Raw genomic sequence first — 18,327 nt, 5'->3', positions numbered from 1 at the left:
GAAGCCGCAATCTCTCTCGATCTTACGAGGAAGGAGCGGAGGATGGAAAAGGTCAGGGCTGGCGTGTGCCGTCGTTATGACGGGCGTGGTGTTCACGATCCAAATGTATATTAAATCACGTTCGTGTCGGGAGCACGGCGGCCGCGTGTTAAAACTGATCATTTCTATTTATGCTTCGATATTCGGATATTCAGTTTTGATATAACGGGATGCGATGAACTAATCGAAGTAGAACATCGTTCATACATTTAAATTAGTGCTCTTATTGTGCAGATGTTGTTTTACTTTAAGTACTCAAAGTCAATGCATTTAATTGATCAATTTAATTGATCCGAATTAAGCGACTTTTCCATGCAAATACTATTTAATTATACTTTTTGCTATTTTTGATACACGTAATGATTGTAACCACAATGTATGTAAATATAATCAAGAGATATTGAAAAAAAAATTATTTTACATTCGATTATTTTAAATCGAAACAAATATTCGGATATCAATAATACAAATGGATACCAATCATACTAAAACAAAAGAGTTTTGTTGAAAATTGTCGAATCTTTTTTAGATGCACAAGAAAGGCTAGAAGATGACACTAGAAAGGAGGAAGAATCTGGTTAAGAAAAGAAGCAAGAGGAGAGTGAGGATCGGCAATTTTCTCGACATGTAATTTCACCTGTTGCACACATCCGGTGCGAATGTGATCGACCAGTTCGATTTGTAAAGGTAACGAGCCGTCTCGACTGTGCCGCACTCCTACGATTGTCACAAGCTATTCCAGACTACAAAGAACGAGAGAAAGGGTGTAGAAAAAACTAAAGCTACGAAAGTAGAGAACGAAGACGAGTCCGCAGACTCGAAAGTTGATCTTTTAAAGGATAGCAATGTATGACCAATATATAAACAATATTAAAGCATATTTTTTTCCAAAATTACCAAAATTTATTTTTTTTTTTTATATTAAAATCACTTATTTATACTAATAAAATCTTGTGATTTTTAATGTCTCATAAAATAGCATGTTTTTCGCGCGAAATCCACAGTTTTCACGATATCTGAAAAATGATTGTACGACGAAATAATATAATTTGATTCGGCGAATAATATTTTTATTTCTGTAAAAATCCTCCACAACCGGTTATTTGCTAACGCGTCCGCTTTACTTAAGTACTTCGTGGCATTGATATAATGGCAAGTACAGGACCGATTCGTATCACGTCTAATTGTCGGTTAATAATAACGTTCGCCGCGACGGCGGTTAGTCACTTCGATGATTCATTTGTGCATTCCACAAAGAAATATCTAGGTGCGGCGCAATTACACAGTTACAGCACACATTAATTAAACAAATGATACTGGAGAGCGGGCGCGTGTCACGCAGGCACGCTATTTTTTGCGGAGAATTTTCCGAGAGTGCTTATCCCGATAATTGAACTATTAAAAACGATCGATCAAAATATGTTTCAGTTCACGTTGAAAATTGTTAGTAATTTTGCGTTTAAATGCTTGTCAATAATTTCCTAGTCAACCAGATGTTTTTTCAGATGTTTAATCGAGCGTATGATTTATCAATTTTGTATGCATAAAAAATTCAAATAAATTCATCATAAATATCTTCGATATTACACAGTAATGCATGAACAATTTTTTTTTAAAAAACATTAGATTTTATTGCAAATTTAATAAATATATTTTTCCAGAAAAACCAGACAATCTTAAAAATTAAATTTTACGATGAATTAAATTTTAAACAAAAATATATGGTAAGCGAACATTTTAGATGCAATTTTTTATCTTTTAAAATTTATGATATAAAACAATAGTATTATTAATTAGTTTATAGTTTATAGTTATAGCAAATATATGAAAATTCAATTTTAAATTAATATTATTTTTTATAAATCAATATTATGATTTAAGAATTAAATATCACATTAATTTTTTCTGATACGATGACACATTGTTGTGAAGATTAAATTGCGCTTTATCAATATACTATAAAAAATAAAGAGTACCCTGATTCTCGGAACAAAATACGAAACCTATTAATTCCCGCATCAACATTCTCGCATAATCCTTAAGTAGGCGTTTAACGATAAAGCGGCTGACATTAAGTCCAAATGTAATATTGTAATGCGGCACTACACTATCATTAAGACGCAGGTAAGATCGCTAAAACCATCGCTATCAGATAAAAAATACAAATCGAGAATCAAGTATCAATATTTTACGATAATTACGCGAGTGATAAAATAAACCATTCGATTAAAGAGCGAGTAAACATCGTCGAGAGCGCATATCGCAAAGAACCTTTTTGTGATAGTCTCTTTTACCTTGTGATAAGCGAAATTAATACACAACTTGTGCTCTATATACTACTTGTGTATGGTTACTTAAAATTATTTTCAAATTAAAGTAAATCTTTTCTTCAATATCGTATTAAATATGCAATTATGTTATATTGTGTATATTGCAATTGTATAAAAAAAAATTACAGAGTTGAAAAATCACGACGCTATGCTGGAAGCCGGAAAGGACAGCACAAATCGTGAAAAAGCAAACGTTATCTATATACGTAATATAATAATCGCCGAGAAACCTAATAAAATATCGCTCCATATTTTCGATTCTGTGTTTCGCGATGTACATGACCGATATTTTATCGTGTCTATCGCGTAAATTATAAATAATACGATATATAGGGACTGCACCTGCTCTCGTAGAAAACGAACACCTAACCGCGTAACCGCGAACCATGGAATCACAATAGAAAATAATGAAGCGATCTTACTGGGATACCGCTGGGAATAGCAATAGCGGTTGTTTCTTTTCGGATGAGAAAAATTCTAGAAACAGCAATAAAAGAGGACAATAGAAATCACATGTAATGAGCTTACATAAAAAGTAACCTTTAACTAGTGCAGACAAATAATTTTTAATGAATTTAAAATCACTTTTTTTCTTAGTATAAATCTAAAATGTTAGCACATTCAATATTATTCAGCATTATTAAGTGTAAAATATCGTGTTGACTCGGCGCGATAGAATAGAGTCGTTAACGAAACTATCACGTGACAGAGAGGATCTGCTCGAGTTTCCTGTATATCCTAACACATGCGAATGAGATTTTATCACGTCGCTATACAAATAGCATCAGAAATATAGATTGCACCTGTGGATGATACGCATAACACAATGATGTGAATCCATTAAAAGCAGATTCTATTGTGTGCTTTAAAAACTTATAGAGAATTGAAAATATGAATGTACAACATTCGATAAAAAATAAAATATTAAACAAAATATACAAAAAGCAGAAACAAAGGATTAAAAAATAATAAAACACTAAAAAAAAACTTAAACAGCTTATTTAAAAAATATAAAAACATAAAAATATAAAAACTCCTTTCTTCTTATTTTCTAAAAATATAATAATCCTAATTTATCCAAATTATCGTAAAAATAGTTATCTTGCATACCATCATTATATAAAAATTACGCACGTATGCATTAATATAACGCAAAGTACTTGACTTTTGATTGCTATGAGAAGGCACGATCAACGCATTCTTCAATGAAAATTTGCAGTCGTTTGATATATCGCCTTGAAGACAAGGAGGCTGCAGGGGAACGAGGTCGCAGGTCAATCTTCGGAACCCTGGGGCGTCGTAACATCTTGCAAGCGGCAGCCGATTAGTCACCTGATACGAATCCGCTCAGGTGAAACCAGAAGTGTCACGTTTTATCGAGAGGAATACAATTTCGCGAGCGCGCTTTTGTGTCACGATGAATTAATTTTGACCCATTAGTTATAACATTTCTAACATATTTAGAGAGATATTGCTAGAGTCGTAATATTATGACAACCGTAAGATTTTCTTTAATTAACAAAATTATAAAAACAAAATTAATTTTTTTTATAATCTTTTCAACATGAAACGCGATGTCATAATATAGATCACCGTGATTGATTGACGATCAATTTGGGAGCCAGAAAAGATCTCGATAACGCGTGTTTCGCAATTTTCCACAAGTGGCGGAGCGTGTCCTACAGATTATTACACGGCCGTGCTGCCAATAAGCCGACTTTAACAGCGATTACCTTTTAGCCTCCCATTCTCATCAATTTCTGACGACGAGTCCCGGCGACGATAATATAGATCGGTCGCCTGAGGGCGCGAAGCATCGAAAATCGAGAACGCTATAACGGCTCGGATAAAAGTCAAGATTCCCGGAGGAAGTGTGCATAGCTCGGGCGCAGTGTTTGTCAAATAAAACGATCACGATAAAGAGCGAGAGAAGTCGAGTTTCGAAGAGGGAGACGGCCGGTGGTCCCTCCTCGCCCCCGCCCCGGCTGAAACGCCGCGAAAGTATCGTCCGATAAAGGCGTGCCGCGCCGTTCGCGACGACGGATCGATGATGGACAAAATTCCCGCCGCACGTCCGACACGTGCAGCTCCGGGGCCGCCAGGGGAAAATTATTGATTATTAAACTCAGGCCTGGCGGCGCGGTAACTATCGCGAGACGATACGCGCGCCGTTAGTTCGCAACGGACTCTCGATCGATTTTCGCTTCGTCGCGATATCTTCGAAAAATTCATCTCGTTCGAATATTTAAAGGAAGAATGTCATATCTAATGATCAATCATATGATAGATCAAGGAATAATTGTGGAATATATATTTCATAATATATGTATATTGATATAATTTTATTTTTATAGAGAAAAATCTTTTCGTAACTTAATTTTTTAAATATATAATTAATTAATTTTTAAATTATTATTCTCTGTGAAAATAAATTAACTTAACATATTATGGTAAAATTACTTAATAAAGTTTTATGTATAATTTACGTTTTAAATGAGATCAAAAAATATAAATATTTACGAGTAATTATGTGATGATTAAACTTTGTAATAAAGAAATGCTGCAAAATATTATAATTTAACTAGATATATTTGCTGACTGTCATATGTAACTCATTTTGCTGACCTATGCTGACCTATATTCAGATAATTATGCAAAATATATTTTGTAAAATTAAGCGTTATTATGCGAGTACAATAATTAACTCATGATAGCGAGCACTAAATACATCATAATAAATCTCGTCAGTGGACAATTACAAAATTATCGTTTGCTGACCATAAAATCGTTCATACATAAATGCAATTATATTAAATAGGATGCATGAAGAATAAAATTTAGTTGCTTCAATATTCCAATTTTAATGAGCCGCATTTGATTAGTATTTTATCATCCACACACTATTATTAATGTTATATTTCATTAAACTATGTTTTAGAATTTCAATATGATTTCATCGAAATACTTGATAGAATTTTAATTGCCTCGCTAATAAAAATGATAAGTAGAAATTAGATATTACGACCTAAAGAAATAAAAATTATCATATCACATCAAAAAGGTAATTTATAGTTTATTTATAATTATAATTAATAATTATAATATTTAATTAATAATTATAATTAAAATATTTATAATTAATAAAGTTTTTTACGATAGATATAAGGAAATAATAATAATAATAAATACTGTATAATTTCAGATAATTATTACAATTATTTCAGAATTAATTTATCTTAATAGGAAGATTTGTCAATTTGTCAATCCTCAATCACATAAACATTATACGCCTCTTATAACGTTAAACGTTGCGACCACCATATGCGCACACGCATTGATGTACGATAAATTAAACTAGACAGCTGTAATGGCGTCAGTGCATCGCGTCCGTACCACCGTGTTGTCTTGTGCGGCGGAACTGACGAGAATTATGCGCATCTTGAATACCGTGAATATCAGAACAGCCTTTTACCCCTCACGAACGACCAACTATTCGCTGTGTTCCGCCGCGGGCTTTGCCTCCGTTTACACACGTTATTACGTATACATCGAGAAAGCGCATAAACGTTTGTGCACTTCTAAATTTTGAAACACGAAAAGAGCTTAACTGCCGGCTAATAATAAGCAGAGTTGTGTTTGACGAAATAACTAAAGGGTATAATATAAACGGTAAAATATTGCAAGCATTAAGATTTTCAAATATTGTAAGAAATATTGAAAAAAAATGATTTAAAGAGAAATCTCATATGTGTGTAACATGTAATATAAAATTAAAATAAAATATAATATATAAAATAATATATAAAATATAACAAAAATATTTATATATAATAATAAGTAAAAAGTATAATAATACTAACAAAAAAAAAAAAATTACCGTGGAACATATGCAAGGATATATTGTTTCAAGTACGCGATATTCGAATAGAAAAGGAAAATAAGAAGCAGAAGTTGCGAAACATTGAACTATGGGACATTCGAGTACATTCGATATACAAGCCGAACTTAGACATCGTCCACAAGATTTTCTTTTCACAATCTCGAGAATGTTTTATTACGCAGCTACAATTTCGCGAGCTGTCTTATGTTACTCCTATTTCCAATAAAATTCCAATAAATCCAAACTCCTTCAATAACTTGCTATGTTAAGTTATACGATCTTATAAATTGCAGACATATTGCAGTTTCAAAAATGTATTTTCTTCATATATTCTATAAACACAACAAATCTAATAAAAATATCATGGCCATAAACATTATCAAAATGTGAAATCTATCTTGAACTATCGATATAATTACAAAATCATAAGTGATCAGCATACGTTTTGAATTAGTTTATTCATAAAAGCATAATAATAATAATTTTACTAACTATTTAAAAACTTCATTAAAAATTTAGATATAAATTGTGCATGGTAAAATGCAGAAACTATAATGTTAGATAAATAACGATTTATAATCAGATATGCAATTAAAGCTGCTCTAACATTTTATATTAATTTGAAATAAAAGAAATAACACGAGAGCGTATCGTGAGTGTGACTTTTAATTGAAAAAAAAATTAACCAATATTCAAATTCTGATGTCAAAGGGAATTTCTATTTCATGAATATTTTAAAGCCAGTTCTCAAACCAACTGCAATGTAAAATTTGAAATATATTATCTACTGTCAAATCTACTGAATACCAATCAAACATAAAGATATGTATCAGTGTTAATACATGTACCTTCTCTGAAACCGAAGGCGTGGCGTCGGTTTCAGAAGATAAACGGATTGTAAGTGGAAAGCGTGAGGTTAATCAGGAGCAAATCCGATCGCGCGTGGCCAAAGTAATAATGCAAGAACTCGAGATCGTGTCAAATTAAACAATCGTAAAAAATGCAGTAATAAATGATCATGAGCGATGTGGCTTGTGTAAGCCACCTAAAACGGCAGCGCGTGATTCTAACTACGTATCTCTTCTACGATTGAGAAACAAAAAGCCACGAACAAAAAGTAAAATAAATTGCAATTTTTTTGAGTTATAATATTTATAGTTTACGAAAAATGCACGAAGGCATATACTACCCACATTCAATGCAATTGATTATTTAATATGCAATAACTGACATAATATAAAAGTTATCCAAAGATATTAAATATTAAAACTTCAAATCTACAAGGAATGTCTTTCAATTAAATCTTTAATATCGGAAATATCGTTCCAGTTTTCGCAAAGGGATATCGCCGTATTTATGAAAGCGGTTATTATCGAACATTCCGTACAAAGATCTGTCAAGAAGACGATAAGCAGAGGAAATGCATTGCAATCGCGAAGATAGAAGCGCGGTAGAGTTCAAGGAAAACGACGCAATTATCGGTTAGGTGCTCTTCAGGCGGGCGTACGAATTCAGAGATCGTACATCACATAGACTCTTTTGTTCCACTTTCGAGTATATCAAGTTATATTGTGTACCAGCAAGCATCGCGCCGGATGTACCAATGAGCGGCGCGGCGAGAGTCAATGAGCCATTTCCGGGGCCTCTCTCGCTGCAGAATATTACATTGATAACAGAAATTGCCTTCCAAGCGTTCGCGATGGATGGCAAAGACGTTTCTCTGGAGACACTGGCCAAAAAGCAAAATCGCGAACACATCCGTACCTCGATATCGAGGATTGCGGCGGATAAATTTCGATGAATTTAAATCTTTAATATAAAAACACGTGGAAGTCTCTAATCTTTTTTTATTCGTGTTGTTAACAAAAATTCGAAAAAGTAATCTACGTAATTATATTATATATATATATATATATATATATATATATATATATATATATATAATTTATAATATATAATGTATAACATATAATAATATATAATAAAAATATAATAATTATATATATATAATAAAAAAATAAAAAAAAACATTTTTTCGCAGCTATGTCATCGAAAATTGAAAAGCTATCAAAAATTATATCGATTTCAATTTAACCGTTCGAAACTTGAAAGCTAAACTCATTGTGGACTGTAATATGTATACATCATGATAAATATAGAAATTAAATCAATAAATTAAAAAAGCATATACTAGGATATAAGAAGTGAACTGACTCATTTGCATACGAACGTTGCTTATCGCGTCTTGATTCATTAATTGATTCTATTAGTATTTATTTCACGGAATTGAAACGGTTATATCTTGCAATGCACTCAATAACAACTTTTTTTTCTGCTTTAAACTTGAGTATTTTCGAGAGAAGAAACAGATTGATCCACTCGCGAATGATTTTTCTATGTAGACTGCCTTCTCGACCTATCTCCGCTCGCGCGATTCTCAATAGAATCATTCATGCAGAGAACCATAGTTGTATATTGTGAGATATAATGAGATAGACAAGAAACCTGAATCAAATGGTTTCACTCGAACTCATCGGAGATTCCAAGAATTTGTAAACGACACTGCAATCTGCATACATATGTACAACTTAAGCTATGTTCTAAAAAGCAATTAGATGCTCATTAAAAAATTAATTTATTTTGCTAATTTATTTTGTTAAAAATTTTAATTATACATAATATTTAAATAAATTCTTAAATAGATAAGCATATACTATAATAGCAAAATATTTTAAAATAAATTAAACGCGATCTATTTGTGTTTTAATTATGTATTTATGTAAAGTAAACAAATCTATTAATAATGAATAATTAAAATAATATTAAATGTATATCACGAATTTGATTTCATTATAAGACAGTCACTCTATGATAATACGAGCAATGGTATAATATATGAGAGCTATTCTAACACAACTTGCAAGATAACTAGATGACCTCGTGGACATTAAATATCCACGGATCGTAAAGCATAAAGCATGTATTGAATTGCGATCGGCGTGTACATTTTATTTATGAAGGAGAAATCTCGCAGGCAAAAAATTGCGATACGCTTGACTTGTAGCTTATCGAAAATGACTATATTTCTTTGTGTTATATGCAATGGAAACATAATTTGAAATATTGATTCAACACAATTTTTATAATTTTCACGATTATTGTGTAAAAAATTATTATAAAACGCGATTATAATCGTCAGATTAATTTTAAACAAGGCGCGACAAAATATATCTGCGTATATCTGTGTGTCTTTAATATGTGTTGCACATAATAATCTTGATAATCATCGGGATATCGAATCATGCGAGAGCAAATATATGCGCGGTACGAAAAAACGAATCAAATGAGCCCGAGGGGATTCGCGTGATCCACGCGGACTCTCCAAAGGGCGGATACAAGAAGACGAGAACGAAGCAGGGAGAAGATCGAGAGGAACGGAGAGGTAGAGCGCATTGAAACGCGTCATTCGATCGCGAGGCCGGTATCAGGTGCAAACCAGTTTCGGTGCATATAAAAGGGAACCGCACTGGGTACCCGCGTTGTGCATCGGTGATCTGCTCTCAAATGGTGATATACGTATTCACTATATGAATGTATATTTATACGCGTGTGCGTGTATATATATATATATATATATATATATATATATATATATATATATGCAGGCATATCCGCGCGCGATCTGTTATGATCGTGCAACGATGTAAATTCGTTGGATTTTGAGAAGTGTACACAGTAACACCGGCATGTTACTCTCGTAATTTCAGACTTTCGTCGTGAAATCTGAATATAAAATAACTCACATCGCGAGCGTAATTTTATAGCCTGCGGTATCGCGTGGTCGTAAATAATTTCGAAATTTTACGGCATCTCGCAAGATTTCATAAACACAAATTATACCGGAAGATTATACCGTCAAGTATTCAAAGATACCAACGATTCATATATTTCTTAGTTTATTCAAATCATTAGCATGTCGATGAACTTATAAAAGGTCGCTCGTAAATTGCTACATATGCGTAATGTACAATGAGAAAAATAAAATTATTGAGCCCATATAAATTTATTATTAAAATTTATTATTTAAAAATAAATATTAACAAAATTAAAATATTAACAATTTATATTTACAGTGTAATAGTTATGAGTGATTATAATGACTCTGATTAATTTTATTGCCATTACGCAACGGCGAATCTAAGCAATTGCCACGAATGCGGTTCAATGATCGAGCGTTAAATAAATCAATTGTACTCCGACGAATGATCGATCCAGTTAAATGATCGATGGCAATATGCTGACATTTCAAACGCACATTCACGCGGTGCGCGATAAGCTTAAATGTGGCTCCATAAAAAAGATTGATTACGACAAGTGCTCATCAATAAAAATAGCTTAAAACAATAATTAAATCCCCGATTCATTCGAAACTATATATTCTACTATACAATATTTGAAATTTAATTTTAAAATGAGATGTGCTAACTTCATAGAAATATTCTTTCCTTTATTTAAAAAAAGAGAAAAAATATCCTATATTACGATACATCAAATATCAGAAATATAACTTTATATTATGCGCGCATCGCATCCTAAGATTGTGCAGTTAAAAAAATAATATTCCACACACGCTATTTTAGTTTCTCGAAGAGGAGGATGGAATTCACGTCACGTTTACAAGCGTCTACAGGATACACCTGCCACTATAAGACACGACCGTTTAAAGTGGGATTACGGTGGTCATCTTTAAATCGACGATTTCTCGATTCAGCAACCCACGCCTGAACTAAGACAACGCGTCGATAAGGATTAAAAGGAACAAGATTCAGTTTGTTGAAAGAACCAGCAAATGTTTTGTGTATATGCAATATATAATTTAGATTAAATATTTTAAATAAATCACAAACAAGATAAATATCTATTTTCTTTCTCTGAATCATATCATAATTATTCAAAATTATATAAATAATATATATATATAAATATATTAATCTTTTTTATTTAAAATTTTGTCTTAATAAAACATCTGTATTTGTATATTTTGTATATTTTTTTTTTTACTTGAGACATTAGAAAGTTACTTCAAATACGGAAATACAGCATTTCCACTCGTCACGATATCATAGAACTGCTTAAGAATTCATAAACTGTTTGAGAAAGATGTTACTCAAGAAAAATTCAAGAAAGCGAAATTCATAGATCACAACTTTCCCCCCAATATCTAATCATTATGAATATAAACAGACTGTTCTATCTTGTATAAGTAACTGTTTTTTATTCAACTGATTATTCCCACATAATTAATTTTAATAGATTTTTTAATTTCTAATGATAAACAAATGGTTTTATATATTAAATTACTGAATAGCTAGAGGAGTGCAATCATCATTCATTCGTTTGACAGAAAATTTCTAGAAATCAGTATGAACGCGCCAGGTATACCAATTTGTTATGTCAACGTGTTGAAAAATCTGAACGCACGAACACGATGCAGGGTGCAGTGCCCACGGAGGTAACCACGGAGGTGAACCAAAAGAAAAAGAAAAGAAACGAGGAAAAGCGCAAGGCGGTCCCCTTCCGACATCTCTAAACGCTTATTATGCGGCATTACTGGCAGCCCTATATACGTGTAATACGCGGTCACGCGACGTTAACCATTGCGAACTCCGTGTCCAGGAGCGGTGCAAGTTTTTTGCCTCCCGATGCAGCGCGCTCGTGGCTCTCGTAATTGTATCCAAGGATATCCGCCGTAATTACCAAGAAATCATCCCGAGCGGCGGTATCCGATATGAGAGAGCAAAGTAGTGCGAAAAAAACGGAAGAGTTTCTCCTTTAATATGCACTGCGAGTTAAAGTCAGAAATCGACACACAAATACACTTATGCGAGTATCAATATATATATGTATATATGTCGCGGCTCGAAGTGGAACATGTTTAACATGTGGAACATAATTTATAAAATCCACTTTAATTATAAAATTGCATGTATAATATAAAGTAGACCTTACAAATTATGTACTTCATCTACTCTGAATACTCGCGTGAACGTAAATGGATCATTACTCCCTAGTTGCTCGCCATGTTGTAACATAACACAATTATAAATATTAAAAATTAAAAAGTTAAAATATTCAAAATTAAAAAGTTAGACTATTAAAAATTAAAAAGATTTAATTTTTTTCTTTGAGAGAGAATATCAAACTGTTAACGTAATAAAATTCACTTATTTCAGAACTCTTTGTAAAACGCCAGTTTAAAAGTTTGCAAAATACCGATAGTATGTCAGCTGTAAGATTTCTCGGAAAAAAGGTATTATTTGAACATGATACATAGTATCATTGTGCAAACTACACGATCTTGTTGAAAATGCGATAAGATGACCTGAAATGCCGCGCATTCCTCATCCGTAAATTCTCTTTCAAAATAATAGAAATAGTAAAAATTACATTTATTTATGACTGTCATATTCTAAGACCATTTTACAAATTAATTTTATGATTAAAATTTCAACGAGAAAATATAAACTCTAAAATAAAATGTCGCGATAAGTGAAGTATTATAAGATTTATATTTGTGTATTTTATAAATTAATTTTGTATAAAAATTATTTTAAAAAAAGTAAAATTTCAATTAAACTGTTGCTAAAAGAAAGCATTCGTTCTTAAAAATTCTGTCAAAAAATATCTCGATATGGCTCTTCCATAAATTTGCACCGCGATCATTTTATCGACGCTAAGGATCTAAATGGCTGTGTGTAAAATACCTGTATAATTAGAAGCAAGGTGTGAAATCGTCGGCGATTTAAACGAATGAGAAGTCGTAATACGTTCAGCAATAAAACACTGAAATCCACGCCACGAAAAAAAAACACGTGTTATCTTAGCTGAGTTAATCTCATGATTACGAAAACATCTCGATATCATCTCGGCGGTTCATAATCATTTATTAATGTGCTTGTTCCTTAAAAAAAAAAAAGTTAAATATATTGTTTATTTCTTTAAATTTCAAACAAATATTATTTATCAAGCTTTCTTAAAATATTTTGTTTTAGAAAAAAATTTTGAAGATATATTTTTTATTTTTAATCAAAATTTTCCAATTTACATAATTATATTATTTTTCCGAAATTTTCCTTCACTTTTGTGTATGAAATAATGATCACATTTCTCATTCTTCTTATGCGGCGTATGCAAAAGGGGAGAAAAGTAAACCTAGGCTAAAAGGACAACAGAGATAGGGTTCCCATAGAAGCGAAGGAAGGTAGTTAACGACGGAAAGAGCAATAAGAAGCATAGCAAGCCCGCATGTGACATTCGAGACACTTTTTCTCTTTCCCCGGCTATCTCCTGTCATCCTCTCGATGCCCTCTCGAAAGACTTCGGCTGGTAAGAAGGAGGAAGAGAAAGAGATTGAATCGTCTCCTCCTGACCAGCTGGTACCACTTCTCTCCGTCTTTAATCTCTCCCCGCCTGTCTCGTCTTTACGAAGGAACGAGAGCTCGACGAGAGACAACCCACCCTCCTTTCCTTTTCTTCCTCTTCTCCTTCGTCGTTTTCGTACCACAGATCGCAGCGCATTGTAAACTTTTTGAAAGAATACAAAAGGATGTTCTTTCTGCGAACTACTATGGAATGGTCTAAGAGAATCACGAAGAATGCCTATTCAGTAATAAAAAAAAAATTATATTAACTGCTTTAAAAGAGCATTCTTATACTTTGATTTTCGATAATTAATGTATGAAAAAGTTATATGATGATATCTTATATTTATATAATGATGTTACATAAGATACTCCCTACATTTTCAGAAATTGCTTAATTGCTCGTCATATATAACAAATAATTATTATTTAAATATTAAATAAATAATTAAAGAGTAATTTGCCGTGAGATATAAACGACGTATTATACTGGGAATTCAGTAGGCTAACTTCCCATAACAATCCGTCGTCGGTACTTATGTTAGACTGCTTGTTTAGGCAGCCGCTGAAATAAGTAAACCAGGAGGAAGGCTTGCCATAATGTAAAATGTTATGCTAAAGAGGTCAAATGACGAAGTCTTTTACAATCGTGACAAAACTTAAAAACATCAAAACAAGAAATAGCGGAAGATTATATGTATTATATCTCTGGATTTTTCTCGCTTTAAAGCTTTCAGCAACGCATACGGATAAATCGTAAAGAAAAGAAAGATGTTTCCCCGAAAATGAAAGGAACCGCCGACCCGGGACTACGTTAATTGGTTTGCGACGAGTCATCCGGCGACGGAGACGAGCCATTAGACATGTTTTTCTAAGCGCTACCATTCTGCATAGAGATAATATTTTGACGATGCCTCGCGCGGAGCCGCGCGCACGTTAGCAGGCGTTTAGGTCATCTTATGCAAACACGAATTTCCGACGGTCAAGTCGCAGCAATAACACTTCGTTCGCAAACAACGCGGAAGTCTCGGGCGAGTTACTAAAGTTTGCCGTATCTACGCGTAGTCGCATTTACCGTCGCATTTAAAAAAAAAACGTGCTCTTTTTTTGTGCGGCGGCTGCCGCTCTTTCCATTCGAAAAACGTACCTATGCAAATCCATTAACGTCTCCTCTTCATTCCCCGAGATTGTTCGATGCATATTCGGCTCAAGGGGAAAGAAAATAAAAACGCTAGATTCTCTCAAATCTATAATGGAACGCAGATAGGATCGAATATCCAATGAACGTGTACGTAAAATCTCTTATAAAGAAATCCTTCGAAAAATAATTTAAATATTAAAAAAATTTTTTTAATTAAATTTAAAAAAATAATATCGTTGATATCAAAAATATGTAAGAAATCATACGGAATAAAAAATCAAATAAAGAAAAATTGTACAAAATATTGTTTTAAATAATTTCATGATTTTTTTAAATGGCATGTGAAAGTGATATTATTTCAAAGTATAATTAAATCTTTGGATATTAATGGAAACAAAAGAATATATAATTGAAATTACTGTACCGTATACTTTATCGAGATCTATCGAATTACATCAAAATCATATAAAAAAAAAAATTATTTTTTGTTCAATAGTAAATTGATATTGATGCAAAGAGTATATACGTGTGTGATCTCATTCTCAGATAAATATTATATATATATATCAATAAGAAAATCTCATAAAAGAGAACGAAATATTTCCTACTCGCCAATATTTATCTTATCTATTCGTGTGTAATCTCCAGCTCTGAAATTGTCAACATTTCGTAGTTTCGCGTTATTGTTTACCAAATTATTATTTACCATGTAGATATGGGTTGCGTATATAGAATAGATATATTCCATTGGACGGATATATCGGATATTATCGATCGGATATATCGATCAAATAGCGGAGTGGTAATAGTGATCCGGACGTCTATTCGAAGAAGAGATAATACGGCGTATGACACCGGTTATAATCGAGGTCGGATAAAACCCGCCTTCAACCGTGGTTTATTTATTTGTCCGGATGGCGATATGCCTGGTGTATTTACGACTTATCGGATCACCCGCGTTCGGGATCGGATGATTGTTCTGAGAACAGATCGCGCGACAGTGCTATTCTTTCTCTCTTGCGCGCGATATCACTGCGTGAATTATCTTATTGCTAGAATGGGATACAAGCAAATTAAAATGCAAAAACGTAGATGTAAACGTGATTGCAAATATTCTTACTTTATATCGCGGAGTTTTCATTTTTTGAGAAAAAAAAAGCGCACTATAATTCGTAAATATTTTCGCACTGTAGATAATAATTTGATCGATATATCCGATCGATAATATCCGATATATCCGTCCATGGAATATATCCGATTCTATATACGCAACCCATATCTACATGGTAAATAATAATATGGTAAACAATAACGCGAATTAAATGAGATCTTTTTGGGTCTTCAAACGAGAGAAAGTATACGTGTAAATCTTAATAAGCGAGATGAGAACGATATAAAAAATATGTAAAAAATCAACCTGTTGCGCCCTTCGGCGAAGCCGATGAAAGCATTGATGCTAATTAAACGAATAACTTCTATCTGACAAGAAAGAAACATTCCATATCGCTACGAAAATGCTGCATATGTTTGAAGAAATCATATATAATTAGATTAGTTTAATATTTAATTTTTAGTTTTATATTTAGTTTTAATATTTAAAGGAACAAAAAAAAATGTTATAATCAGCTGATATCGACCGTTAAATTATACATTATATGTAGTATGCGCAATTTGTATTTGTAATTTCTAATTTGTTTGTAATCCTACATTGGGATTAGAATCTTTTTAACGTTGATAGTAATATCGTATTTACTAAATTTTTAAAGATTGTAAACGATACTCACTTTCGGCCGCTGTCGAGAAATCTGTCAAATTCCACGGACATCTTGCAGCAGAGAGCCCGCCGATTGTGCGAGGACGAGCATTTAGTGTTAATCATGTGACCATCTGAAAGCAAAGGGAGCGAGATGAATGTAGGGTGGGCGTGCAATTAATTAAGAGGTTAATAATTATCCTCGTGAGCTGCTACGGCGGTCTAATTAATTCGAGCTGATGGTTCTCGCTTCTTCAGAAGCGCTACCATCTTTTCGAGCATATATCGAGACGCTATACACATGTACATATACGGGATATATGTTTTACTAACTAATTAATATTATAAGCCAGAGATAATCGTTTTAATTTAAATCAAACTAAGCAAAAGGAAAGAAAAGACGAAATAAAAATTCGACAAAGAAATTTCGTTACCAAATAATAGTATTTGCGATGTGTCCGTACAGTTCCACGTCTCAATCGTGATTGACTTAGCCGTAATAACAACACATTCAATAACAACATTATAACTGACTTATCAATAACAATGACAAACAGCGAGTTTATTGTTGTCATTGTTATGAATAAGTCAATATTCACTATATTTACGCCTCTACGATTCTGACATCAATAAAGCGAGTTTATATAAATATAAAAAACTTAATTTTATGCGTACAATATTAGATTTATAATTTAAAATTTACAGAGACAGAATATATATATATATATATATACACATATACATATATGTAATTGTACGAATACATTGTAAATATTATCCTTCGATAACAAAATATTTTTAATGAATTTTTATTTCGTTTTTTTTTCTTTGTCCAACTTATAAACAAATATATTTTTATTCTTATTTATTAAAATTAATAAAGTTAAAAAAATTGCACGTATATAATACGCAAAAATTGCTGTATATTTCTCAATGTAAATAATTCGTGAAAGAGAAGAGCACCATCGAAAATTAGAATTTCTATCAAATAATAATCCTTTCCTCCCTCCTCCTCTAAAAATCCTTATGCAAGATCTCCATTGTGCGAAGTTGTCAACATCTCACAACTGGGTGATTCGTAAAGAGTGGATCGAGTTCGAATCAGGTAGAAATGGTAATGAGAAATGGCCGATGCGAAGGTGCAAACCGGTGCAGAGCGCGTGTTGAGGTCAAATGTCGGACGGTGCCCAAGGGTTCGCGTGCTCATCCCTCCTCCTGTGTTCTTCCGCACCCGATATTATCCTTCTCGGAACTCGTGTCCACCCACGCTCCTGCCTCCGCTCGTGACTAATGCGTGGTCCGAGTTATGAGCGAGGCTTGAAATAATGTCGAGTTTATTAAGGGGCGCCTGTGCGCGCCGTAATAATCCGCGCAAATTTCGTCATCTTTTAACGCGAGGGGATGTGCTCGATTATCACACTCTCGTATTCGTCATTTAAATGAGCTTTCAATATCATCTTATCTAATGTACGAGAAGGATCTCGCGATCGTAATACTTTCCTCTTGCAATATCTTTTTTTTTTGCCTTCGGATAAAAATGATATCATAATTATGCTCAAATGACCGAAACAGCGCAAACGAAATTTTGCTTCTCACTTCATCCGCTGCGTGATATTATTCGCGTTCCCCGGTATAACTTTCCGCCCTTCGTCGGCCGTTTCTCATCATTCGCTCTCTCCGCCTGCTCGTCATTTGCATCCGCGCCCGAGGGCGCAATTGAGATGCATTCTACATATAGTAGGCTGGCAATGATACTGCCGTTA

At 33.0% G+C, this 18,327-nt stretch overlaps 1 protein-coding gene across 1 annotated transcript in view; it reads right to left on the bottom strand.

The window, feature by feature from the left end:
- LOC126850016 (fringe glycosyltransferase) overlaps positions 1-18,327 on the bottom strand; it is a 77,284-nt gene that overhangs the window by 48,152 nt on the left and 10,805 nt on the right. Inside the window, 1 exon segment of the mRNA XM_050592600.1 lies at positions 16,596-16,698. Within this exon segment, the coding sequence (XP_050448557.1) occupies positions 16,596-16,698 (103 nt within the window).

This window comes from Cataglyphis hispanica, chromosome 5, assembly GCF_021464435.1.
Source record: "Cataglyphis hispanica isolate Lineage 1 chromosome 5, ULB_Chis1_1.0, whole genome shotgun sequence".
NCBI lineage: Eukaryota > Metazoa > Arthropoda > Insecta > Hymenoptera > Formicidae > Cataglyphis > Cataglyphis hispanica.
The sequence above is the reverse complement of the archived record's forward strand: the minus strand, read 5'-3'. Positions and strand labels throughout refer to the sequence as shown.